This window comes from Typopeltis vanoorti, chromosome 24 (assembly GCF_054136105.1).
Source record: "Typopeltis vanoorti isolate ZY-2024b chromosome 24, IOZ_Tvanoo_1.0, whole genome shotgun sequence".
Lineage (NCBI taxonomy): Eukaryota > Metazoa > Arthropoda > Arachnida > Uropygi > Thelyphonidae > Typopeltis > Typopeltis vanoorti.
Window position 1 is genome coordinate 20,052,070 of NC_143572.1, and position 27,844 is coordinate 20,079,913.

The following is a 27,844-nucleotide window of genomic DNA, read 5'->3' on the forward strand; positions in this document are numbered from 1 at the left end:
TTCCGTGTGAGTGGACTTCGAGTGCTGCTACTTGACTAAACTGGCCATTACGCTCGAATGCAGGAGAGCGTCGGGAGGGTCGTCGCGCAGCATTCGGCGAACCAGTTTCGTGGAAGCGAGGAGGTGAAACACAAGAATCGCACAAACACTCCCGGTACGGACACTGCGGTCGCCCCCCCCCCCTTGAATTTTATGGGGTAGTTAACGGTATCCACCTCCCAAAAAGCAGCAGCAAGTACACTTCATAAACACAGCAACTCAACACTTCGCTTTATGCTGGCCACAGACGGTGCGGTTGTCTTTCACCACTAACGTGTGAAGCACAGCGGTCTAAACATTCCGTTCAGACCCAGCAGCACCACTGGATTGCGAAACATGTTATCTGCAAGCGAATTGTATTTAGGATGAACCAAGCAATGAAACAGCATTCGTTTCATCACTCATGACTACTGCAGATGTAGAAAAAAATAAACATTCAATACGAAAAAAAGCAACAAAATACAGAGACAGAGAGAGTAGACGATAATGGTATAATTTAATTTGCAGTATCCAAGAAAAATAAAATCAGTTCTGAAAAGCGCGAGGCCATACATCATATCAAATTATGACATCATCTAATATTACACATAAAAAACATAAAAATCAAAGTGAATAATCATTTTTTTTAAAACATTTCGATTTTTTGTCGCTCGAAATCATCCACAGTAGATTCTCATTGTTGCTATAAGCCAGTGCCTCCCAAACTTATGTAGAGGCCCCCCCCCCTTGGAAAATTAAAATATTTCACGGCTCCCATCGAAAAAAAAATCTTAATACAGACATATATTATTATAATATTTATTGTAATAATATTCAATACAAAACATACACAGCGAATATCGCAAAAATCAAATGCAAATATTACATTTTTAGCATCTTACATACACATTTGACATGGCACACTTAGTCTTAAAACATTTTAAATTTGTTTCCATTATTTCACGGACCCCCTCAACAAAACTAACGGCCCAGTTTGGGAAGCGCTGCTATAAGCCATAAATTGTAGCCATAACATTTCTTTCCTTGAGTTAGTTAAGCAATTCGCAACCATAACAAGGATTTTTTAAAACTTTCACAGTATTCGTGATCACACGGATAATCTCCGGATACTACCTAAACACTACTCGTTAAGTTTTTGAAATTCTATTTTAAATAATAATTTGGCATTATTTGTATAAAATACATTTTCGATAATGCTAATAATAAGCATGTGCTATCCGGCAGCATTTAGTTTTGAAATTTCATATTTTGTTACAAAATATTGTACAGAATTTCAAAAACTATGCTTACAGAAATCGTAACCGTGGTTGATAATTGGCTCATTATTTATCTGCTTCTGAATCAGCAATTCCATCACGATAGGAGAGCACACTGCCGGAAATTCAGCACTTCGTGCAATTTAAAATTGAACTCATTAAGTTACATCGAGTTTATCTCTACTGCGATAATAAATGAACAGCAAAAGCAGTGGTGGGATTAAAACATATCAATTACAAATGCAGGACACTAATAACTTAACAAGAGAAGAGCGAGGTTTCCAAGAATAACTGCAACAATGCACTGGAATTACGAAGCCTTAGTTATTACTCAAAACACTACGACTTGGGCAAATATTATTTCAGGAACATTCACAGCAGATGTCTATTTGTAACTTTAACTTAACCGTCAGATCATTCTGACAATCTGCCACCCACCGAGTGGGTGGCAGATTGTCAGAATGATCTGACAATTTTTTTTTTTTTTTTTTTTCACCGTCACTGGCAGCTTACATTTTTGATTACTGTAACTCATTAAAGAAATATATCTAAAATTAGAAGCTCACCTGCAGAAACGCAATGGATTTCCTGGGTCTCTCCACTAGAAGTCAGCGACGTGTCCAGGGGCAGCTGGCTGGACACCCAGTTGCGAGAAACCTATACATTAGAAAGGGAAAAAATATACTTATTAAAATTTTTAGTTAGACAAGTATTGTCTTTTATATAATACTATCTTTTATGCCTAAAAGATAATCAACTGTTATAACATCCTCTGTCTTGCACACACGCTTACGAGATATGTTAATAAAATATCTGGGACGATACGATGGCGCAAAGACACAGATTTTAAAGTTTAATCTCCTTTCATGTCTATTTATGCAGCAAACAAACTTTGCTATTGTTAGAAAAACGTTTATCAAAATCCTTTTCGGAATGCCTAAAAAGTGTCTTCGAATTTCGTTAAAAAAAAAAAAAAGCGCTTCACGTTTATACCTCCGGTTAAAACTGAGTTGGACCTACAGAAATTCCAACTTCTCTGTTATCTTGTGGAGAGTTAATTGTCAATCATTTCAAACTAAAACTACCCACTCTTTTTTTTTTCACAGTTCTGTCATTTCTGGACGCTAGTGTTCATTCAGGAAGCGTATCATTTTCGATTGAGGTTCCTCTTCTTTCGGAACCACTTAGAAGATTTGGGTAGGTTCCAAAGCAACATCTCCATATACTATTTTCAATAAACCATGCCGCACTAGTGTTTGTATTAAAATTGATTAAAAATTGCCAAACATATGATTTCATCTTCGTACATTGAAATATACAACAATTGGGATACTTTGTGTGAATATACTTTTTTTTTTAATTTTAAAAAAAGTCATGGCATATTTTTTACTCTTCATCGACGGAATTCAACCTTCCAAGCTTAAATATTCACACGTGATAACTAATGTAGTTCAGTCAAGTATCGCAATGCTCAAATGAGATTTTCTTAATTGTTAATATATATAGTACGCTTGCATATTTAACAGTGAATTACAACTTTTCTTGCTTTAATTCACGTACATTTATCAAGTACATAAATCAAGCTTAACACTTTTCGTAATCATATTAAACTATAATATATATCAGTTTTAACAGTCGATCAATGTACCACGGGTTTAAATAACATTTATTTTACTTTATGCTATTTATTTGATCTTGTCGTATGCCGTCATAATAGCAGATAAACTGTATAAATGATCCAGATAATTCTTTCCCACACTACAGATCACAGTATCTCGAAGCTGAACGCTTTTATTCCAAAGCTTGTAATTTAATGCATCCCCAAATACATGCAACGGAGAGAGGAATTTTTTTTCCGATATAAAAAAGAAAACACACAAAAACCAGCCTACTCATAACTTGCTGAAATTCTTACGAAATTTTAGATTAATACAATCATCAGAACAGTGAAACATTTTATACTGTGGCATTCATTTCCTATCATTTTATTATGTAAAATGAAAAGAAATCTGAAATAAACCTTCAGTGTTTACTATGGGGTGGGGGGGGGGAAGTGTTACTCCTAGTAAAAACAAGGAGGGTACATCCTTAATCGTTCGCTACCACTCGCCAATTTCCCGTGTCTCATTGGACACATTCATTTCGGTGATTGCGCCCATGATGTACCTGTACGTTATTCCTGAGTACTCTACGTTTACATGATACAGAGACAAAGCAAAAATCCATCCAGGCAAAGCGTCACAATGAATGCGTACAGATGGACAGAGTGATCCTGGAAGCTGCTTGTACACTTCGAGAAAAAAAAAACAAAAAAAAAAACACAAACTTGAAATGTTTTATATCTTATTATTTATTTGAAGTTATATTTCAAGACATTCAATGATTCTTATAACTAGAGCAATTTTCTGTAGTGAATTAGAACTGACACGATTAAGCAAAGCCAGATAAAGAGCACAAAATTCTTTTGTCTAGTCGATCATCCTTTATTCGATTTCTTGTATACATATTAAAAGTGTATACACATCGCGAGTACTTCGCTAAATTGTGATCTCTTTCAAGTTAGATTCGACTATAACGTTGTTCAATCGCATGTGGCATCGCGGTTCTGCATTTAGATAAAGAAATTTTTTTGTATTCTTGTATAATAAATAGTTTCATTTATGCTTTGATATGATGTTCCCAACAGAACAGCAAGTGAAGCCAATAATTTTCTAAAAAATAATAAAAAAAAAATTAAAAAAAATGCAACTAAACCAATATTGTTATATGGAAGTGAAGCGTGGACAATAAGTGAGGAAAATAAGAAAAATAATCACCGCATCAAAATTTAAATATATAAAACAGGAAAAAAGGCAAGCTAAACGAGACTAGACAAAAACAAAATGAAGACATTATGAAGGAAAAAGTCCTAAATTCGTAAGAAGAAGAATGACATTAGAAACTAGCGAAAATAAACCGAAAGCAGTAAAAAATGGAAGAGCTGATGGTAATCCTGATAACACATAATAAATCTGCAAAATAAATATAACTTGCTGATAAACATGAGCGATTAATTTCGGTTCTTGGTAGATACCCTTTCTGTGCTAAGAAAGGAACAAACGTCCTTTCACACACTCACTGGATAAAGGAAGAATGGAGAGTACTTTGAAATGAGATCAATCAACAGAAGTCTTCGGTACACATCGATCCTAAAATGCACGCCAAGTATTCAAGCTGGTCAACTACTTGACCCACAAACACAGGAGAGGAGGGGGGGGGGGATATGTAAGCTCATAAGAGGAATTTAAAATAACCATTTGTTCATTCGGTAGCTTAAAATAGTTTGACATGACTTTCTCATTCCGTTAGGCACCATATACTAGCAGTGTTTCTTAAAACTTATTTGAGACTGTGGAACCCCTATTTAAATTTTCATAGAAAGTATTGGGGAGGCATTATTATGTAGCATATGTTTCCTTGATTAAAAGTACTTTTAATCAAAGAAACATATGCTACATAATATTACAAATAATAAAGTAACATAACTGTTCTAGAATTAAGACAATTTAATAAAAACTATTCCTCCCCCCTATTCCTTTAAAGTTTTTTTTTTCCTTCCAGAATCTACATGTCATATAAGTAATAAATATCTGTATTCTCTTGGAAACTCCAAGTTTTCTCAGAAAACCCCATGGTTCCGCAGAAACACAGTTTAATTAATATTGCCGTATATAGCAGTCAGCATCCCTGAAGGTGTGTCAGCATTTTACTTGAAACGGTAAAAATAAAATTACAGAACGGCTTTGTGTGTGTGTAGCACTTTACACTGTGTTGTCTTGTTAGCTGCTCTTCTAGTGAAACTGTTCATACAAAAGTCATTTACAGAGGAATAAGGATATCCTGATGCATATGATCAGGTATCATCCGATTCTCCCAAAACACACACACGTATGTATATCTCTTCTTCCCAACTCTAACGGCTGCTGTCCCGTGTAAGAGGACGCTGGAAGAAATGACCACGTGGTTTTCCTGTCACCAACAGGAAGCGAACCCAATCAACGACAGATTTACAGCGGCAGGCTCAGGAAACTAGCCACAACAAAAGGCCTTGTCGACGCAGCATCCTTTGGCGAGCTCGCACTGGGTAGGCTCGTTTTCACGCGCTGAACCTTCTTCCCTACCGACTTTGCGGTTCTCACTTGATAGGTCTAATTTTCGCCGTTTGGTCGTTCGTTTCAAGAAAGACGTCGTTTTCGCCATCCCTACTCTCGTGAAAGAACGCAGTTTCCTCCCTACATGTGATCAGTTTTCTCGCTCAGCAGGGAAAAACCAAGAACACCCCCCAAGAAGTATCCATCACTGTTAAGCCCGACTCTCGTTGCCTACCGTACACCAGCGATAGTCGATGAACTCTGTGCTGTAGAATGAACTGGGTAATTTAAGACGCACACAAATCACCGTATCCTATAACGTCCACTCTAAGAAATTAATACTTGTACCCTGCATTCCAGTACTTGTTACCACCACTGTTCGATGGGTGAAAGAACTCAAAGAAAGACATTTTACCACTGCAAATGTAACCTGATAGAGGCTGGTATACTTTAAAAATTACAACGAAATTATATTTTTGATAACCGAAGCAATGTTTATATGTTATCGTTTCAACACTCACCCAAATCAATGGTATACTGAATGGGCATAAAAATAAATTTCTCGATAATCTGGGCACCAACAAAACTTAACAGATATAAAATTTAATGCGTCGTATTCGTATTTCTTCGACCGACTGAAATCGAAATTTAGTTCCTGTAGTTTAGGACAAGAATCAGGCACTTCAAGTAAATGAAAGGGAAGAAAATAATGTCTATCGATATTCAAGTAATAAATAAAATGAGATGATCGCATTCATGCTAGTATGTGGAAGTCGGCATTTCAAATTCACTTGAATATGGTCAAGTTTAATAAAATATTCCACAGTTTCAAGAAATAATGTTGAAAGATATTGCGCAGGAGGGCTGTTCAGGTTTCCTCGCCCACGATTGGAGTAAAACAAAGCATTCTTGACTAACAGCTTTAAAAATCAATAAATATTAAGTCATGGATGAAACTGCGTATTTTTACAAGTTCTCGCTGGTGTAATTTTTTTATTATTATTACACCAGCGAGAACTTGTAAATACTGTTTATTAGTTATAATCGACTGCTCGGATGCACACAATAAGACGACCGACTCGTTTTTTTTTTTGGGGGGGGGGGGACTTTAGTAAAGAGTTTGCTTTTTTTTCTTCAAATGGGGTGAAGATGTTCACTGAAATAGCAATCACTGATCTTCAAAATCGCACAAAAATGAAGAAACAAAATATAACATCAATCATTGACTTTGTAACGATACATTTTTAGCTCCTGTCTTCTTAAAATTTTAGCTTGGGAGTTTTAATTTTATATTCTGGTGTCCTACAAATTATATAAGGATCAAATTGTTTGCACTCTCTATTCAAAGGATAAGGATTTGCTATTTGTATCTAAAGCGTAAATGTTAGACATGCCATACTCGAAGTTCATCGCCCCATGTGAGATCTAGAACCGTTTTCGGACGATCTAACCCTTGGTCTATCCATGATATGAATTTATAACCATTCGTGGGTGGAAATCATAAAAATAATACTTCCCGTTTTTTCGTTTCTTTTTTTTTTTAGTGTACAAATCATTTAGTTACCTCAGCTGTTAATCTGATAGGACGCACATTTACATCTTCTATAGTAATATAATTAATATAGTGTATATAAGCATACTTTCTGTGGTTCATTCTACAACTCTCACACATACAGCGGAAAGTAATCCTGTTTCCCTTTTAGCAAAGGGGGAAAAAAAAAAAAGAGAGGCAAAACTGCTGATGATCTTGTTTCCAATTCCGGATATTTAAACTTTGCTCCCAAGTTCGAAGCTATTACTCCACCGAGCGGCTTTTGTGTCAACAAACATTGCAAGCACTCGCCATAACTGTGTTGATGGACAATGGCATCTTCTGCTTTGCTGTTACGGCGGGAGAAGATGAGAAGGGGGGGGAGAGGAAAAAGAGGCTATCTAATTTGCTCGTGTGGACGGCCACGGAAAGGGCTATGAAGGTTAGTGTCATGAGTGATTTATAACCACTTGTGAAACTAATGCCCGCGTGCTGGATGCCCCTGCTCCCATGCCTAACATCGTTGATTGGCGCTTTATCTCGCAGAACTTGAGGTCAAAGGGCAGTTGGCGGCTGATGTGGCTGGAGAGTTATGTGTGTGCCCTTTGTACTATTGTAGATGACGCGGGGAACGAGAGTGGTAACTGAAAACTAATGAACCTTCGTTGTCTTCGACGTCTGCAAAGTAACACAAGGGATATATGGTCAGCGGAACCATCTTTTTATCGTGAATATGAATGACTAGTACACTCTTCGAGGAGAAAATAATGGTAAACACATCTGTAATGTTTTGAAAGTGGAAGTTATTTATATTTTACATAGTCGTTTTTTTTTTCATATCTCTAACTTTCGCTTACTATACAGATTATATTCAAAAGACAAATTACTGGAAGAACTTGAATGAGTTTTGCGAATAACTCTCATCCTCCCATGCTGCATTTGGCACCGCGCAATTATTTGAGGTTGCAAACCAACACGGCACGGAAAAAACTCCTTAAACCAAACAGCAATGCAGCACTGGACACAAATGAAATTTATATGTGGCAACGATAAAATAAAACAATCGAAAGGTATTGTGGTTATACTTTTATGCCACCGCTAAATGTAAACGAGAAATGTCTGAATTTTGGAATTCCATATTTATAAATTTACAATTCTTTGACTTCTCCGTTTCTTTATTGTTTTGCATTAATACTGTAGCTTGATTAGTAAGGGCACAGCAGTAAAGAAAGCAAAGGACGAATTTTGTAGTACAATAAAATCAACACAAAAGTATTGTACGTAATATAAAACACGGGCACTGTAGAAAGAGAAACAATGATGATAACATAGGCATTTCACAGAAAGCATATCATTGATGAAGCACAAGAAGTGGCGTGAGACATTTACCCATGCATAGTGAACATGAGGGGGGGGGGGAAGAGAACTAATCAAAAAATGTATAGAAAATGAGGGAAGGGAGGGGAATAGAAAAGATGGAAAAAATTAGAACGGCAGATGCGGATTATTAAGCTGAACAAGAACAGAATAATCAGTAAGAACAACAACACACACAAAAAAAGTCATCTCATTACTTGATGAATTAACAGGAATCTATACAAAAAAGTCGAACCCCAACAGAATTAAAGCATTCTCTTAATATAACAGGTGCAATCTCTAGGGAGACCATAATCTTTAAACAACAAACAAATCAAGTTCAACTTTTTGTCTGTAGAATTGCTTGTTTCCTTGATATACTGTATATGCTCAGTGTGGCAACTTTGAAGGCAAAGGAATCAGTGGCCTGACCAACTGTATGAGGGAAAGCAATGGATTGCCTCAGTCCCGAGGAAAAAAAAAAAAAAAATCACAACCCCGATTATCAAACACTGTTACTTGACATTCCAGATTATCCAACCAGTCCACGTGACGTGAGCTATTTCAATCCCGAGTGGAGAGATATGTGAATATTTTTAAAAGGCGAAGGCTATACCATACTGCAAACGAAAGCTCAGATGTTCCAAAAGGAATTTAATGAAGGAGACCTTAATTTCACTGGTGTAGGTTTGGCTCGATTACCGAAAAAAAAAAAGTGCAGTACAATAACTCGATATTTGTGAGAGAAAATAATCAGCAAGTTCTGAGAAATTTCTCGAATTTAAAACAAAGTGTCATCGTCTTATAAAATAAACAAGTTTCAGGAGAGCAAATATAAAATGGCTTATGTAGAACAAGAGACTGCTAATTACGGCATGTTATTGAAACTCTGGAGTGACATCACCCCAAGAGAAATAAAACAGGAAATCGACATTGTAATCGCTATTTTTTTTTTTTTTTTTAAACAGACCTTTTATGTTAACTATATTGCATCCCATGCATTTGCTGTAATATCTGTAGTTGTATGTTACGGCATTAATAAACAAGATTTCATACTTATACTGGACTTCCATTCAATTTGCATTTAAAAAAAAAAAAAAAAAAATCCCGCTCCACCTTTTCCGTATTATACACCCACCTGTCAGTCCCATTTATGTCGGATAATCTGGACTCAATTGTAATAAAGTAGCCAGGTACCCAGAATTTCAATCACTGAGATAATCAACACCAAAAAATAATCTGCCAGAACTTTGAATGAAGTATCTTACCAAGAGGCTAACATTATACATACACTCTTACATTTTATCATACTAACAAGCGATTTATTCATAGCGCGCTAATGATAAATGCAACACACTGCAATGAGAGAGTTAAAAAAAAAAAAAAAACACTTCGTTTAATTATAAATGGACACTGTTGATACAGAAGTTTTAGTAGTTGTCCAAACTTTTTTTTTTTTTTTCCAATCAGAAAAGATAGTTATACTTAACCAAATCAACGATGTTTCTACATAATTCAAATAGTAAAATAAAAATAAAGTGTCATATAATACTAGTAATATTTTATATGTAGCACGTGTGAAAATCAATATAAATTGCATACTGTAGAGTGAATTCAAAACTGCGCACGATAATAGACACATGAAAGTAATAAAATAAAACTGCCTTATGAAAGTACAAATTTCAAGTCTTCGTAATGAAGGATTTTGAAAAACAAACGATTACAAAAGCAGCCAACAACAAAAAAAAAACGAATCAGGTATCTTCTAATGACTGATTAAAGGAAAAGCATTTTTGAATCACGGACGGTATAGAAATAAGCGTTTGCAGGGATTATAACAAAATAAGATGCGAGGTTCATTATTATTTGTTAATAGGACTGCGGTATGTGTAAGTCATTTATTCCAACTAACTGAGAAACAATGAGTGGAAAGGGGGTCAAGGCTTACGAGAACTGCGTTTCACTTACTCGCAGAACTGTTTATGACTCGCACGAGTAAACTAAGAAAGTCGCTGCCGTTATAGTAATTATCCCTCCATAGTACGATTCTAAATTACATTTTCGGCCAGTTGATAAGCGCACATTTCTAGTTTTAAGCACATTTAAATACAGTACTACAAAATTCCACAAATATACTTTACTGCACGGTGGGACAACCTGGTTGGATGTGTAGCAATTAATTGTAGCCCTTTCGATGTTTCGTCTCCATTATTTTGAAATATTTTATCAGTTTTAAGCTTCAAACAACTTCACTTAATAATATGGAACTAATATCAGATAAATCGAAACTGATGTTCGAATACGTTTTATTTTTCAAATGGTTGAGTACAGCAAAAACTTTATTTACCGACGCTGAGTTTACAAGTTTCAGTTGAAGAGTGGAATAAGCACTAGTACCAATCATGTATTCACTGAACAAACAAGAGATATTTTATTAGCACGGCATCAAAGGCTGTCCGTTTCACTTGAAGGGCATCTTGTGATATCCGATGGTTTGGGTCATTTAAACTATGAATTAAAGCAAATGTACACTCAATAGTTCTAGGATTAAAAAAAAAAACAATACTGAGGATCTATGCATCAACCGTATCTGCATATTAATCTCCGACATTTTCAGCATAACTGTCTTTGATTTGGAGCGATGACCAAAAGGAAGGAAGCCACTCAATGAAGTTACAAATTAACAGACTCGTCTAGAAGGATGCTGTTTGTGGTCTGAACAGTGGATCTATATTTATTTATACATTCTTATTTATATATACACGACATATGCAGACTGCAATTTGTGACCGGATGTAACTTTGAATTAGTGAGGTATAAATACTGGACTCTCATCCTAACAGCTAAGCAAGGGCTAGCTAAAAAATCGGTATGTTAATCTTGCAATTTTGTGTTTGAAAAGGAAGTATGACTGGGGATGCAAAAGAAAAGTAAATGTTCCTCAGAAAAGATTTAATAAGTCTTGATCATGAAAAGAAAGCAGCTAACTAGAAAATACGGCAAATTGCAACTTCAAAATGGAACACTTATCAAAATTATTTATAGAAAACAATGTCTAACGAAACTGCAATCTGGCTTGATGATTTTAAAACTTGCACGGCAAAATAGGTAAATCGCCAGTCAAAATAAACTCTGAAATATAAGAAATAAAGATCGGAATTATGATTCATAAACAATGTGTATCTTCTAAAAGGCCAGTCTTGAAATTACTTGAAAAAAATGATAATATAGCAATTAAAAAAATGGAGGATATTATGGATCCATCCATATTTTATAGCCAAATATAGAAACGAAACTTTATATCTGGCTATGAAATATGGATGGATCCATAATATCCTCTATCACTTATGCCAAATTGAAGCCTTTCGGCTCTACACTTCAGATAATACAGCAATGTTCAGAAAGAGGAAGGTATCATTCGTTTTCTCCATCTACAGTCAAATAAAAAATAACAATGGTTGGAGAAAACTTGATTGTTATTTTTTTAATTTTTTACAAGATAAACCCAAAGACAATGCATAGCGAGCACTTATTTTTATTTTATTTTTTTCTCATTCGGGTGATCACATCGTTTTACTGTGTATAATAATATATAATATGACTTTTTTTTTTGCATTAGAGATGATTTTAATTTAAGAGTATCTTGTGACAACATTTTTGGTTTTATAATACTAGCACCAATCAGAAGAATTTTATACGCTCCGTTCTAGTCATTGACTAGATATTTTTAAATCCTGAGTTCGATCTCTGGCTCAGGCAAATAGGATATATGTTCTTCTATAAAATATCCTTGTTTAACTCAGCAACATAGAAAAAATCGACTGTAGAACTCACCATACCAGACAAATAATACCTGCTCAGGTTTAAGTATTACGAGATGGAAATTGTCTCGTCACAAAGTCTCACCTTAGAAATGATGCCAACTATCGGTGTGGCGAGCAACCGCTCAACGATTATCAAAAGTGAAAGAATTCCACCTACTCCATGAAGAATAAAAGGAGTTAGAATAATAATGAAAAGTGCACTATCTTTTTGAAAGACCCTACTCACTTTGGAGATTGCGATCTTCTACTAGAGCAATCGCAATTCGTACTATTTCAACTTTTGCATAAGACCGAAAAATTTCTTTTTCCTCTAATGACACTTGCCAATACATCTATACACAACAAAAGCGAAAGAGTTGTTATTAAGATATGGCGAAAATCGGACAACTTGAATTCTATTTCTTTCTTCTCGAGATTTTTTTATTTGGTTTTTAAAATGGGACTCGAAATGGTATAAATTTCGAGTATACGTTGAACTGGATACATGAAGCTTAGCAGTATTACATGCGTATTTAAGCTTGTGTGTAAACTGATTTTCAAAAGTACCACTTTTTATTTATTTATTCCCTTCTCTAGCAGTTTTATTAAACGACTCTTCATTTTGACCACGCTAATATTAGTAAAAACAGCTAAAACAAAACTAAGTGTCAAACTTGCAAATAAATAATCCTAAATTACCTTTGCATTGCAGTAATGCACACACATCCAAAAGCTCTGCCTATAACTTAAGCAAAAGATAAATAATAAGAGAGATTACTTTCACTGGGCAAGACACATGTCTTGTACCACGAAATTCATATTAACGCAAGCTTAAATCTTAATTTTCTGTGTTTGCTTTATATACAATATGAAATAAATACATCATTACTTGTATGCATCACTATCACTTGCCTTAAATAGTCTAACCACATACTATACCAGCAATCAACTAAAACCAAACCCCTTGAAAACCCAGACTGGCCTTTTCCAACTTAACAAAAGCCAACAGGAAGCTACATATTTCTTGGGAAGGCTCTAATATAGAACATTCCTGGAACCCAATCTACCTCGGTGTGACTCTCGATCGCACCCTCTCATATACATAGAAAAAACAAAGGCAAAAGTGAATGCAAGAAACAATATACTAAGAAAGCTTACCTCCTCCAAATGGGGTGCAGACCCTAGCACACTGAGATCTTCTGCCTTGGCCCTTTGCTATTCTTCTGCTGAATATGCCTGCTCGGTATGGTCCAGATCCTGCCATGCTGAAAAACTGGACCCGGCACTGAATGAAAACTGCCGCTTAATTACAGGATGCCTGAAACCAACACCACTAAAAGACCTGTATACTTTGACTGGTATTGCACCCCTTCAATTCGAAGATCTGCATTCTCAGCTGATGAAAGAAGCAGACAAATGAATGATCAACGACACCCACTATTCGGCCAGACCGCAGTGCTCCAAAGACTAAGATCCCGACATAGCTTCCTGGCAACTGTTGAACCACCTAAAAACCTCCCAGAGACAAGACTTCAACAATGGCTTGCACTATATCGTGAAAATAATACTGGTATTCCAACAGCCGAACATCTTCCACGTGGTGCCCACTTGGACTGGAATACTTGGAAAAGCCTCAACAGACTTCGAACGACAGGAAGCTGTAAACAAAACCTCATCAAACGGGGCTACCTCACTGGCCCAGACAATTGTGAGTGTGGGACAACCCAGTCCACGGAACACCTTCTTTCTTCCATCATCTTGTGCAAAAGAGGTCCTCATATCCTGCACAGAAAGAGCAGTTGATTGTGCAAGATACTGGAGGAACATCTGACCATATATTTATCGTATATAACTTATGTATAGTTTCCTTTTTTCATATTTAATTATTATTCCCTGTATAATTCACCTACCAAATCTAATCTCATTGTAATGTATCCTAATTTGTTGTAAATCATGTTGTTCCACTTACTACTGTACCACTTGTGTTCGGATACGAAATAAATAAACACTTGTATGCATTACTGTATAATAACTGAATGAAGATTAAAAAAGGAACTTACAAAAAGTTTCTGTAAGCTCCTATTTCAGAAACAGCAAATGTTAAACTTTCAAAATCAAACGATTTTTTTTTTTTTTTTTCATATTTCTTCAGCAGTGAAAAATGACCGGTAACCCCCCGTCTTCTGATGCGAACTACTTTCTCTTGAATACCAGTAAATTATGAACTTCGATTTAATCATTCCAAAATCTTTCAAGTAACTTTAATAAAAGTGTTACTTGAAAGAGTAACTTTTATTCGCCGAATTCTACCATAAGAGTCAAGTTATCTACACGGTATTACTCAAACGGAGGATTAGTGAAGAAGGAGAAGTCGTCGAAACAACTGCATCAAATTCCACAAGGTACAATAACAATACGGAGATCAAGAGAGCGCAATTTCTTCGAATTCCACGATGTCGTAAACCTTACAGACAGCAAACGTGATGTTGGAATACAGAGATCACTACACAGAATCTTAAATGGGATTCACACAAGCATACTAGTAGCAACACAAAAGAAATATTTCACGTTTAAACTGTGGCGACTAGCAATACTACTTCACTATTTATTCGAATCATTACTTCTATTTTTTAAAAAAAAAAGTATGAAATATTATTTGAATTTATAACACCGAAATTTCGCGTCATTTTTTCTTTATTTGAAAGAACTGTCGAATATATCTGCTAAAGTTAAAATTCGAAAAATGGAAACATTATCGCAATAGTATAACCTAAATAGTTTTTTTTTAGACAGGTATCACAACAATCAGCGTCGCTTTGTCCATTCATCACAGGTTCACTCGGAATTCCTGTGTTATGAAAGAACATTTTAATTAAATTTAGTACGTGGGATATTTATTAAATTTTGTTGAATGATTTCGATTTTGGTTAACACTTAGTGCAAAAATATTATATACTATTTGCGAAATAAAGCTACTGTTGAGATAATTTGTTAAATCATAATTTCCGAAATTTGTGTAACGTCTTGAAGATTTAATGTGCCCTGCACTTGGAACAATTTTAGCAAATGGAAATATATTATTCATGTTAATTATTTTAAAATTTTCTAAGGATGACCGAAGGACACAACAGCCGGTCGAACTTTGATTCCTCCTCATAACGAGTTTTAGCTGTTTCCCCCTAACCGGTCATTATAGTTTCATAAGGTCCAATAACAGTTCCAATCTCTGATACTAACAAAGCTTTACAACTGCAAAGATACAACATTTTTCAACAACTTCACTAATAGTTTAAGCTCAAAAAACTCAGTTTACTAGGGAGGGGGAGGTGATACTTTTTTCCCTTCAACTAAAATTTTCAAAATGATTTTCATAACAATATGTAGCATTTAGGCTGTCGCCATATTTTGTAAGTGAACACTGCAATTCTTGATCTAGTTATGATAAAGCAAATTCATTACGCATATATTTACGAATACACACTAAAAAGAGACTTGTATGCCAAGTCTAGATCGTCACTTTTTTTTTTAATTAATAACAGGGGAGTGGTTAAAAAATAATGTAACAAGCATTCATATGTGAAGGAAATTTGATTCTGATAAAGATGCATACATAACACGAGTCAAATTGATACACATCTCTTTTCCGCATAGTGACCACTGATGTTTATGAGCACAAAAGAAATCGGTGTCGAGTGTCTTTAACAGAAAATAATACTGTGTGTGTGCTGCACATCGCATGTCAGTTAGTTCTCCTTCAGAGATTCAAAGAGTGGAAATTACTGAGTACAAGTGATTGTACTTAATGGTTCTATACCGATCAAAACAATTAGGGGATATTCTTGTTAAAATTATTTCACGCTAAAATGTATAATTTGTTAAATTTGTAATAAATATCGATTGTGATTTAAACAATATCTCATCATTTACACCCTATCCATAAGTAAGAAATATTTATTCATGTATAAAGTCCCCAATAGTCATAATTATTTGCAGAAATTTATAATTATCCGACAGAAAAATTAAAATATCTTCTAAATTGTTTTGAACAGTGTACATTTTTTCCACTTTCCAATTTTCACATGTGCTGCTTAATATTTTTTTATTGTACCTACCAAGCTTCGTTTCTGAATTGTTGGATTTTGGACGGTATGTATGCGCCAATGATTATGACAAGAAAAGAGAAATGCAGCAACGTTATCTTTAATTTGATTCACGGCTTACCTGGTTAATAGTTATATACAATTCAGTTATTCATTGCCACATTTGTAGAAATCTTTATTCACGCGACAGTCGTTTCGACAGTAATGATACCATCAGATGCAAGTCAAATTTCGATTAATGTAAAGAACTGTGCCAAGGATAGACTGTCTCCAGTCTGGTCACGAATAAGCAAAACGCCTGAACTAAGAAAATTATTTCCGCTTTCTAGTGTTACTGCAGATCACGGTTAAACAATTAGCGGCTTTATAGCATATAAAGATCAACCTTAAGAGGATATTCCAAATGGTTATTAAATGGTTTTAATTTCCGTGAAAAATATAGTTTACTTGTGTATTTTTAATACTCCCATTGTTGTTAAGATATAACTTTTTAGCCTTGGTTCATTACTTTAATTATGACGGTATCTAGCTCCTAGTGTCCTTTATATACTGTTGTATACCTTACATTTTACAGTTCCCGTTGGGAACTGTAAAATGTAACGTATACAACCTGTAACGTATAAAATGTAACGTATACAACCACACACACCCTGTCACATACAGGGTGTGTGTGCGTCAAAGAAATGAGAAAATTATCGCATCCAGAGACTAAAATGCATATATTATTATTATTCATTTGTGCAATGGCACTCCACAGAATGAAAGCTCCCCCCCACCCTACATAGTCGTCAACACATAACTCAAGATCTTAAAATCAAGATGAACAGAGAATATTTGAATCTTCCCACATCCATATCTTAACTAGTAAAGATAGCTTGTGATTTAATCTGCTTCTTTAAAATAAATATTTAATGGAGTTTGCAATTGTTTATACATCGCTTCGAGCTCTAACACTGGCAATTGATTTTGTATTAAAATAATAAAAATACTGAGAAAACAAGGGATCTTATTCAGGTTTATGCAACATCTTTGCTATTTATTTTTATCTATTTATTATTGATATTATGATTTAATCTGGGGGTTTTTCAACTGGTATCAACGTAATACGTTTCATGGTTACACATGATAATCGAACAAAATGAAATAAATATCTGCAAATGTAAGTAGGCTAACAATAAATTGAACTACAATGATGTGCAGACGTAAATCTTCAGAGAACTGTAAACGATGAATGTAAACCAAACTGGCACAGTAAAACTTACCTACTGTAAACATTTCGTCACCTCCCCACGCCCATTCAGAAACGCCCTCAACATTGGGTTGGAGGCGCCAGCCAGAGAAGCAGAACAACCAGGAAACGCAGTCCGACAATGCGAGCGAGCAAGGAAAAATAGTGACGTAATTCCCCTTGACGATACGTTGAGGGTGTGATGGGGGATAGTATCCGGTCGAAGTGCCCGTCCCTACACTTGGCCCAACCCTGATGACCTTAGTCTGCAAGCAGAAGGGGAAGACGTCAACAGTTAGGTCGACCCTTTCGCTACATGCCACTCCTTTACGGCAGCTCTGACTGCCCCTAAAAGTTTCCGCCCTTTCTGCCGTAAATTATTTTAAAGATGCTGATGGTAACGATGACAGAAATCTATGCACTAACGCAACCGCTACACTCTAATAGCAAAACGAACAAAAAAATATATCCATGTATTTATTACTGTCGCATTTTAGTCCAATTGTTATTTGGTGATGACTTATAATTTCTGGGGAAGTAAACAAATCAACAAATGCTCCCCTTTCGCTTACTGGCTGTTTTTATTAATTAGGCTTTAAATGTAGCATTACGAAATAGAGGATTTCAGTCAGTCGAAATCGAAAGCATAAAGTTATAGATTCATTTCAATAAGTATCCGGAAGTGACCCGCTAAAGACTTTAATATGGCCTTCGAGAATACATTCAGAAATCAGTTTTTAAACTTTTTATATACAAACTATCAAAGATGTGTGCGCACGAACGCAATTCCAGGGAAAAAAATAATAATAAATAAAAAATAAATAAGAATAGGATGTCAAACAGATCTTTACATACTGTTTCGCTGGGAATTAGCAAATTATTTTTGAACTCCATTAAACAGAAATATCATAAGTAGGTATATTATGGCTAACATCTAGTTGATATCGCTTTTCTTTTATCGCAAAACAGTAGGAAGTAGCTCTATAAAGTTAATAAGTAATAATATATAATAAATTATTATTATTTCCCCAGTAAGAACTTGTCAAAATTTGTATTGATTTTTCAAACTGTTAACCAGAATGCTTTCCTTTTAATCCAATCACGTGTGATGCAACCTGAAACAGTCCTTCCTTGTATATCTTTAAACATCTAAAACAATTTTTGAAATTGCAGCATTTTATTAAACGCGACCAGATTCGAGTGAATTTTAAACGTCTACTTCTACATATTAGCACGAATGTAATGAGCTCGTTTTTTTTATTTAATCGTCATTTTGTTACGGCTAGTTAATTTGCCCCCCCCCCCCCGGCTCCTCCTCCATTTGAAAATTGAAATGAAATACAGTTCCTGATTTTTGGAGCTATAGTAAATAAATTTAGACCTTAGTCTGTGTCAAAAGAATACAAATATGAAACATTAATTTCATGTGTTAAATATTGTTGACTAGATTTTGTCCATTCGGTATACCATTGATCTGAAGACTTAAAAACTAATAACATTTAAACATCACTTCTGTCAGATTATATTTTTAATGGTAATAAAACCATCTATTAAATTCAAGATTATGCTGGTTTTTCTACAATTGTGTGAATTTTTATTGAGGAGGGAGCATTCGAAGAATGCTCCCTCCTCAAATTTGGATAGAGATGACACGGACCCAAATTTCTCCTTTTTCTTGAAACTTGATCACAATTACTTTTCACTTGAATTCGTCCTTTACATTTGAATAAGCTTGGACACCAGTGGTGTAAAAGAATTACTTGTATGTGAATTATTCAGCAGTACTTCTTCATTGCAAAAAACGCGATATGAACTTTGTAGAACTTTTGATGTATAATGCATTAAACGGAAAACCAGACTGATCCCATCTACTATCAGTGAATGACAAAATCACCGGCGTTGTTTCACTTATGATAGAACCCATTACCGCCCCACTTTTGGAAATTCTTACTGATAGTCACAACACTCTTACAAAAAGGGCCAAATTAATCTAGTGATTAACTTTAGCAACTAGTTTTCTTTGTAATAACAAGCACACGCAAAGATAAGTGGTTTTTTAGTTTAGGATCTACGAATATTTTAAATCCAAACGTCGAACTATATTGCACTGGAATGAGGTTACCTTTACAACTACTGTTAATTAAATAATTTTCCACGCTTTTAGTCGCTAATTTAATATCCTTATTGACATTTTTTTAACAATCACTCACAAAAAAGATTGGAAACCCAAAGCATATTACTTCTTGATTGACTAAAACTTAGATACAGGAGTCATGCTCTAGACACCAAACACGATACTTTTTCAACCACTTCAGGTTTCCGATAAGCAACTTACCGCATATATTAAATCTACATAAAACCAAATTCGACATAGCAAAAGAGCAATTGCGCAGTTGTTCCTAACTGAACAAAAGACAGATGCATACGCAAGTATGCATATGCAACTATAACAAAGTGAAATAACTATCACAAAAAAGTCGTTTCATATAACTGAGTGCACAAAGTGATGAGGAAAAAAAAATCCCACCAACCTATAACATTCTAATACCATGTTTTAGATAATCCAGAAACCCTGCAGGTTGGAGAGCGAGCGTACAATCTTACTCGGCCAGATAGACCGTCGCATGTTTACTTTTGTTACCGACATGCCACAGGTTCGAATCACATATACGGAATGGGGGTATCCGGAGAGTTCATCGAAAAACAGTTTACCGAAAGACAATTCATCGAAAAAGCAATTCATCGAATAAACAATTCATCGAAAATCAGTTTATCGAACAACAATTAATCGAAAGACAATTCCCCGAAAAAGCAACTCACTGATGAGCAGTTAATCGAAAAAACAATTCATCGAAAATACAGTTCACCGAAAAATGAATTATAAGGCGAGGATGTGTGTGCAATTTTTTTTTTTGTTTGTTTTGGATTATTTTGAGAGGTATATATCTTTTTATTATCCTACTATTTATCCTACTTCATTCAGAAAGCGATTTTTTGGCGGGGCATACTGGTTGCAGTGAATGATATCCACTGAGGCGGGTATAGTTGAGATGTTAAAAGAACATTTCATAAAGGGATTTCATCCTCGTGAAATTTTTTAGCTCATATTCTAACCGTTGATGAAACATGGCTTCGTCACTATGACCCAGAGAACAAACAACAGTCAATGGAGTGGAGACACAAAGGTTCTCCATGGCCAAAGAAGTTTCGAACCAAACAGTCAGCAGGGAAAGTTCTTGCCATTGCCTTACTTTACCTCAAGGAAGGTGAAACTGTTACATTGAAGGAGGTACTGAAGGAAAATCGGTTCGAGAAACTAAGCAGAGGCGTGTTGCTATTGCAGGACAATGCACCTGCTTATGAAATCCAACAGACAATATACGACTTGGGATTTCAATATCTACCTCAAACACCATATTCATCAGGACTGGCCCCAGAAATTTTGTCGCCACGTGCAGTAGCATATTTTTCCGCCCCTTCCCCTTAAAAAAAAAAAAACTCTTTTACTTATTTATACACAAATATAAATATACGCAAAAGAAGAAATCCATCGGAATCAAATCGGGACTGCGCGGTGGCCACAAGCAGTGGGATACGCGCAGTCGCCATAATGTGGAGTTGTTCCATCATGTTGGAAAATGAGGCCCTACACATTCTCAATCTAGGGAAACACAAATTTCTCAAGCAAACAAATATACTCCTCATGGAAAAAAGGGCTCAACATTGCGATCATGCATGATCGCATTGTTGAGCCATATTTTCGAACCAACTCGAAAATTCCTAAACAGAAAAATCAACTTTAAGAAACATCTCATCTCTGGAAAATGGAAGACTACAAAAAAACTTGGCGTGAATGTATAAAAAAAAGTCCTCCATCCTAAACTTATTTTCTACAAAACTGCAGAAACCGTGAAGAGAAAAATTCTACAGCTCATTTAATGAAACTGCTGAAAAGGACATCAGCATCCTACGTTTATGAAGTATGTCAAGCGCCTTTATCACGGCGTTTAACCTGAAGGTGAGTTAGCCTGTCTCATACGAGGATGGAAGGTTTTTCCTCTCTGAAACTTGGTTTTTTTTTCTTGCCGAAAAACAAGCGAACCGAATTGGAAAAACACGCAGGGATTTAAAGCCAGTTGCTTCTTCCTTAATTCAAAACAACTCAACCCAATTCCAATTTCCTTTAGCACTGTGTTTTCTAACTGTGATCTGCCGACCACTGGCATCCTTCAAAAGTCGAATAAGACTTCCAACCGCTGCTCATCTAAATATAACACCAGATGAGTATGCTTCTAAAAGGTTTACAGGTTTGTTTTTTTAAGACTCTTTATTCATCATTCCTTATTTTATTATTTTCCTTTCCTAGAGAATATTTTAACCTTTTATTTATTTTTTTTTAACAAACTGCACCGATCACCTCCTCAAAACCCAGAAATATACCCACACATATACTCCTCAGTATTCTTAGCCTATTCCTCCCCTCATCAAATGCAATTACTTGCTTTCCAGGTTATTCGGGAGATAAGTGCATGTGGCACTCCTGTCGTTGAGGAATAACAGAAACAGGAGTAAATAAGTGAAACGTGATTGAAAAATCTTCAGGAATGAATTTTTTTCAAGTTTTCCAATATTTTTACTCTGAATTCCTGTATATTTTATTATTATATTGTGAAAAATATTTACATCAAGAATCAATTTATTATTAGTAGTAGTTGTAATATTAATGATTAATACTATTTTCCCTCATCCTCCTCAATATAATGATTGTTGGTATAGCAATGCTGCTTTACTAAGGAATAATTACAGAACAATATCGATTCTTATTGTTTTTCTTGTCCGATTTGCCTATTTCCAGGAGGAAAAGCCTAGTCATCTCAGTATTAGGCCTACTAACTTACGTTCAGTAAATTTATTTATTTATTAATGAAAAAATTTTATTTGGATTCCGTATTTGAAACTTTTACAAAAAAATGTCGAACTCTTCCAGTTTTCAGTTCAGCTATATTCGGGGCTACAAAGAATAGTGTCGAAATTATGTATACAATAACTCGCAGACCTAGCAGAATTCGCAGAAGTTTTCAGAACAAGAAGCTGAATGCACGGTTCAGTTTTAGTTCGTAATGGATCACTTGTATCATGACATTTCCGTAAAGAAGTTCCAATGATATTAGCAATTTCGCTCTGGCTGGATGAAATTTAATGAAATTTTAATTTCAATCGACTAGACTTATTGCGACAAAATTTGGTAGAACGAATTTCTTAGCCTATTCCTCCCCTTATTAACTGCAATTACATGTTTTCGAGGTTATTCGGGAGATAAGTGCATGTGGTGCTCCTGTCTTCTCTACAGATAAATCGCTAACTGTACAATGAAGCAGGATGTACACTTACATTAAATGCTCTAAAATGATTAAGAAAATAATTATTACGTTTCAATGACCACTTAAATATGTTGTCTGTATCATGAGTAACGTTCCGCATTGTTACTGAAGATTTTTAAACAATACTTTGCAAGAAAAATGACTTTTCGATGAATTATGAAAGAATTCATCGAAAAATTTTCGATGAATTGCCTTTTCGACGAATTGCCATTCGTTAAATTGTCGTTCGGCGAATTGCTTTTTCGATGAATTTGCCTGTAACCGGAATGGGTAGTTCTCAAACTTACAAGATTTGAAAATGAATGAATTTATGAACTATGGAACTTACGGCAACCGTTTGTAGATGGATGGGTGGGAGTGTTATAAAAATCATTTAAATTAAAATCAATTTGGACTTACTTTTATTCATTCAACTCAGGGTATGGAAGTAAGGGTTATATACTCCGGTTTAAAAGGCAATAACAATAAGGCAAATAATATAACCAGTTTGTTTTTACACTTACTTCCATTTTAATGTTTATAAAACTTGTAATTATAAATGGAAACTGTCAACTGTCCCTTTATAATTACAAGTTTTATAAACATTAAAATGGAAGTGAAAAACAAACTGGTTATGTTATTTACCTTATTGTTATTGCCTTTTAAAAGTTCATGGGATTTGATGGGATATTAGTCTGTTTGCCATGAGGCACCCTTTGTCAATTCTTTGCAAACTTTTTTTGTACGGGTGCAAAGAATTGATCTGCCAGAGTTTCAGACTAAAGAGCAATTCAAAGGCAAGTCAAACCCGTACAAAAAATGTTTGCAAAGAATTGACAAAGGGTGTCTCATGACAAACAGGCTGATATCCCATGGCAGCATTCACACTGAACTTTTGTAATATCCCGGGCATCAGTTCATCCGCCTCTAGTTTCACATCAATCCAAACATAGTACAAGTACCATAAAGTGATCATTCACTCAACTATTCTTTCTGCTTCCGTTACCTCTCCTTGGCAAACTTATCCTACTGTAATCATTCTTCATTTTGTACTCAATATAGTGAAAGAAACCCATGCTCAACTAATTTCCTCTCATAATCTGATTTTCCCTTCTTTATCATGCTGGCCACCTTAATGTCCATTGTGTTTTGCGAGCTTGCTGATCACTTTCCTGCTTATATTCCCCTCAGGAGCATTCTATTTTACAGCTCCTGCTTAATGATTATACCCATCCATTTAACTCCCACTTAATTTATCCTTCTGATCCTATGCATGCAGTCTAATACTACTTTCCTGGCATACCCCTAGACTTGAACTGCTCTAAACTGTCTTGTAAATTGGTCATAATCACTGGCCTGTAGTTCCAATTATGTCCCTTCTTAATTGAAAATTTCAAGATTAACGAGCTTCTGGACCCAGACTACAGACAAATCCTCTAATGCTATCACAAAATCCAGCAATTTGAACTCCTTCCTCCTCACACGATGTTTGAAGTAAGAGGTAACTGTCTTAGTAGCTGTATGAATTCCATTTCCCTCCTCTGTATGTCCTTTCCTCATTACAATCTCCGTAGTGAAGTCCACCATAATAATTACTAGCACTGCATTCAATGGGCTAATTTGCCGACGCATGTTCTCTAAATCTTTCTTTGCATCTTCTTGGCTTATAATAGCAACTGACTATATGAATATTTTGCGCCCCTAGCCTCTAATCTTTCATTAGTTAGTCTCAAATGCACTGCATCTCATGTTCTTGCCTTTCTGCTGGAACTTCTGCCCTTGTTGGTTGCAATTCTGCTGTTATTATCAGCAACAGATTACATTACACATACTGCTGCATTTATCCTCCCTGAAAATACAATCCTCTTACATTCTTTCCCTATAACCATAATTTCTCTGTCAAATGAGTTTTACAGACAATAATTCTTAGCCATGTTGAACAATCAAATGCCAAAAACAAAAAAATCTCCTCACTGTTATTGCTGATGCTTTCTAGCATTAATATACTGTACATGAATTGCAATATTCTCTTGTGCCCACAATTATCCATGCAACTGTGATGATATCATCAAATCTTTTCCCTTTCAATGCTTACATGAGTTCGTAAAGGAAAAAAAAGGGAGCTAGGTCTCTGAACCAAGGGAATGAAACAATACTTGTCTAGAAATTCACAGGCAATGTGGACTGGCAACACCATAGCTCTGGTGTGATAAACTAATCTGTGTATTACTTCTAAAATATTTTTTGGTGCACAGCTTTCAACACACGCCAAAGAACATCTGAACAGAAATGCTTGTTCATAGTTGGAGTCTTGGAAATTAATTCGTATTGCAATATTCCTTGAATGAACATATCATCAATTTCCTGATATGTACCCTCAAGGGGTGTTCATGTTACAATGACAGAACTACATGATTAAGTTTGCATTATTATTGATCTCCTATCAACAATTTCCCTCCAAATAGTCTATTACTTGTCAGCACTTCAGTATTGTCACATCTTCTGACCAAATCAATCCACTTGAACCTTAATCTTCCCGTGTCTCTTTTCTGTCATCAAACAGATGTTTTGCTAACCTTTCTTCACTCATTCTCGAATGTCAAATTCCTTCTAATATCTTCATTTTTAATATGATTGTGCCATGGGTTCACTCCCCTAATTTTTCTCAGAACCTCATATCTGTGGTCTCTAATCTTTGATCAAGTGCTTTATTTCTAAACCAACTCTCAGATCCCTAACCTAAAACTGGTTTGAACAATGTCTTGTATACTGCTAGTTTGATGTTTTGGCTAATCTCTCTTATTCCACATAAATTTATTCAGCTAGCTACCCACCATACCAGCTTCGCTTATTCTATTGTCTATTTCCAGATTTAACCTGTCATCTTCACTAAAAACTTTGCCAAAATAGCTGAAACATTTTACTTGTTCTATAGTATCTCCATTCGGAATGCAGCTGAAAATTTCCACATACCTACCTATTTTCATAGTTTTGGTCTTTTTATTGCTGATTTTTATGCCAAATTTGTTAAAGTTATTCAATTTAATTACTGAATCCTGGACGCATCTACAAGATGAGTTTAGGAGTACAACAGCATCTGCATAAAGCAAAGAGCTAAGTTTGACATCTACAATTCTAATATCAGGCTTGATGCCACTTTCTTTCATAATGTAACCAGATAGATGATGAATAAGAGTGGTGATAATGTGCATTCTTGTCTTATCCCTGATTTTACATTAAACCATCTTTCTGTATTCCCTTCAATTCTAACCAGCATTATGATATCACTGTCAATAATGACATAGTCAATGCAGCTTTTCTTATTTTTTTTGTGTCTTCTCTCCATGTGAACTTGTTCCCATTTTTATGTTGAAGCATGGTGTTAATAATAACTAGTCCAGTAAATACTTACCATTATTAGCTTTGTCTATAATAAATTTAGTTTAATCCTTTATCCAAGTGTGAGCAAACAAAGTTTGCGCCTGAAAGTATCTTCAGAACTGGGGTAAGGTGGTACAGCACCAGGGCACTCCTTGCAAAGGTGGAGCAAGCTACCAACACTCCTATCTCAGTATCTCCCACAATGCAAAACACATCTCCTTGCGGATATGTCTAATGTTATGTATTAAGGGAAGGGCCACAACCCAGACTAATTTCGACCTTTATTGAGGTCTCTTCAGTGGGAGCCAGGCCCAAGTGGAGATACCAGGCAGAAGCATTAGCAGGTCAACTCTACCTATAGGAGTTGCCAAATGGTGTGCTATCCTTTTTTAATAAATTACTCTGGATTTAGAGAAAGATGTTGAAAGTTTATTTTACACTTGGTTAGAGTATAATAAATTTAGTTTAATCCTTTATCCAAGTGTGAGCAAACAAAGTTTGTGCCTGAAAGTATCTTCAGGACTGAGGTAAGGTGGTACAGCACCAGGGCACTCCTTGCAAAGGTGGAGCAAGCTACCAACTCTCCTATCTCAGTATCTCCCATAATGCAAAACAGATCTCCTTGCAGATATGTCTAATGTTATGCATTAAGGGAAGGGCCACAACCCAGACTAGTTTCGACCTTTATTGAGGTCTCTTCAGTGGTAGCAAGGCCCAAGTGGAGATACCAGGCAGAAGCATTAGCAGGTCATCTCTACCTATAGGAGTTGCCAAATGGTGTGCCACCCTTTCCACCTTTGCAAGGAGTGCCCTGGTGCTGTACCACCTTACTCCAGTCCTGAAGATACTTTCAGGTGCAAACTTTGTTTGCTCACACTTGGATCAAGGATTAAACTAAATTTATTATACTCTAACCAAGTGTAAAATAAACTTTCAACATCTTTCTCTAAATCCAGAGTAATTTATTAAAAAAAAAAAAGGGTGGCACACCATTTGGCAACTCCTATAGGCAGAGATGACCTGCTAATGTTTCTGCCTGGTATCTCCACTTGGGCCTGGCTCCCACTGAAGAGACCTCAATAAAGGTCAAAACTAGTCTGGGTTGTGGCCCTTCCCTTAATGCATAACATTAGACATATCCGCAAGGAGATGTAAGATAAAACAAGTGTAAAATAAACTTTCAACATCTTTCTCTAAATCCAGAGTAATTTATTAAAAAAAAAAAAGGGTGGCACACCATTTGGCAACTCCTATAGGCAGAGATGACCTGCTAATGTTTCTGCCTGGTATCTCCACTTGGGCCTGGCTCCCACTGAAGAGACCTCAATAAAGGTCAAAACTAGTCTGGGTTGTGGCCCTTCCCTTAATGCATAACATTAGACATATCCGCAAGGAGATGTGTTTTGCATTATGGGAGATACTGAGATAGGAGTGTTGGTAGCTTGCTCCACCTTTGCAAGGAGTGCCCTGGTGCTGCACCACCTTACCCCAGTCCTGAAGATACTTTCAGGTGCAAACTTTGTTTGCTCACACCTGGATAAAGGATTAAACTAAATTTATTATACTCTAACCAAGTGTAAAATAAACTTTCAATATTAGCTTTGTCCTTTTCTCCAAATTTTCCCAAAACGTTCCTATATGCCTGGTGGGATTCATTACC

The 27,844-nt window shown here is 35.6% G+C and overlaps 1 protein-coding gene across 4 annotated transcripts in view; it reads right to left on the bottom strand.

The window, feature by feature from the left end:
* Positions 1–27,844, bottom strand: part of LOC150092978 (cotranscriptional regulator ARB2A homolog) — a 216,902-nt gene that overhangs the window by 14,912 nt on the left and 174,146 nt on the right. For all 4 annotated transcript variants that reach the window (XM_090413574.1, XM_090413573.1, XM_090413572.1 and 1 more), the window contains exon 10: positions 1,862–1,952. In XM_090413574.1, coding sequence (XP_090269700.1) covers positions 1,862–1,952 — 91 coding nt within the window. The remainder of the gene's footprint in view (positions 1–1,861; positions 1,953–27,844) is intronic.